Genomic DNA, 461 nt, shown 5'->3' on the forward strand with positions numbered 1-461 from the left:
CAGGAGGTGCGGAGGGGCCGGGAGGAGAGGGCAGGGGCCTCACCTAGGTCCATGTCCTCAGCTTTGGGGCGCTGGGAGTAAGGAATGCCCTTGTACACAGCATCGAGCAGCTTGTCTTTGGCCTGGGTGATACTGTCACAGTTGAGCACCTTCACGGGCACCTGAGCACTGCCCTCGCTCTCCGGGCACACACAGTGCAGGGTCTGAGTGGGTGGGGGGCCACAGGGTGGGTCCTGGGTGAGGCTTCCCCGCAGACCTGACACCCTATCCACCTGACCACCCCCCCACACCACACACCAGTGTCTTATAGTCGATCTGCTGCCGGATGAGCTTGTCCTCACTCAGCGAGTACCGTGCCTCGCCTGTGATGGCATCGATGGGGCCTTTCTCCATCTGCTGCTTGATGGCACAGTACAGCAAGAAGAGCGGCTCCCCCGCGCACTCCTGCCGGCAGGGCTGGG

General features: G+C 63.1%; 1 protein-coding gene across 1 annotated transcript in view; it reads right to left on the reverse strand.

The window, feature by feature from the left end:
• The window catches only part of LOC104983511 (plexin-A3-like), an 8,873-nt gene that overhangs the window by 3,549 nt on the left and 4,863 nt on the right, over nucleotides 1-461 (reverse strand). Inside the window, 2 exon segments of the mRNA XM_010832940.1 lie at nucleotides 44-203; nucleotides 298-456. Coding sequence (XP_010831242.1) covers nucleotides 44-203; nucleotides 298-456 — 319 coding nt within the window.

The sequence above is a fragment of the Bison bison genome, unplaced genomic scaffold (genome assembly GCF_000754665.1).
Source record: "Bison bison bison isolate TAMUID 2011002044 unplaced genomic scaffold, Bison_UMD1.0 scf7180017862955, whole genome shotgun sequence".
NCBI classification, from domain to species: Eukaryota; Metazoa; Chordata; class Mammalia; order Artiodactyla; family Bovidae; genus Bison; species Bison bison.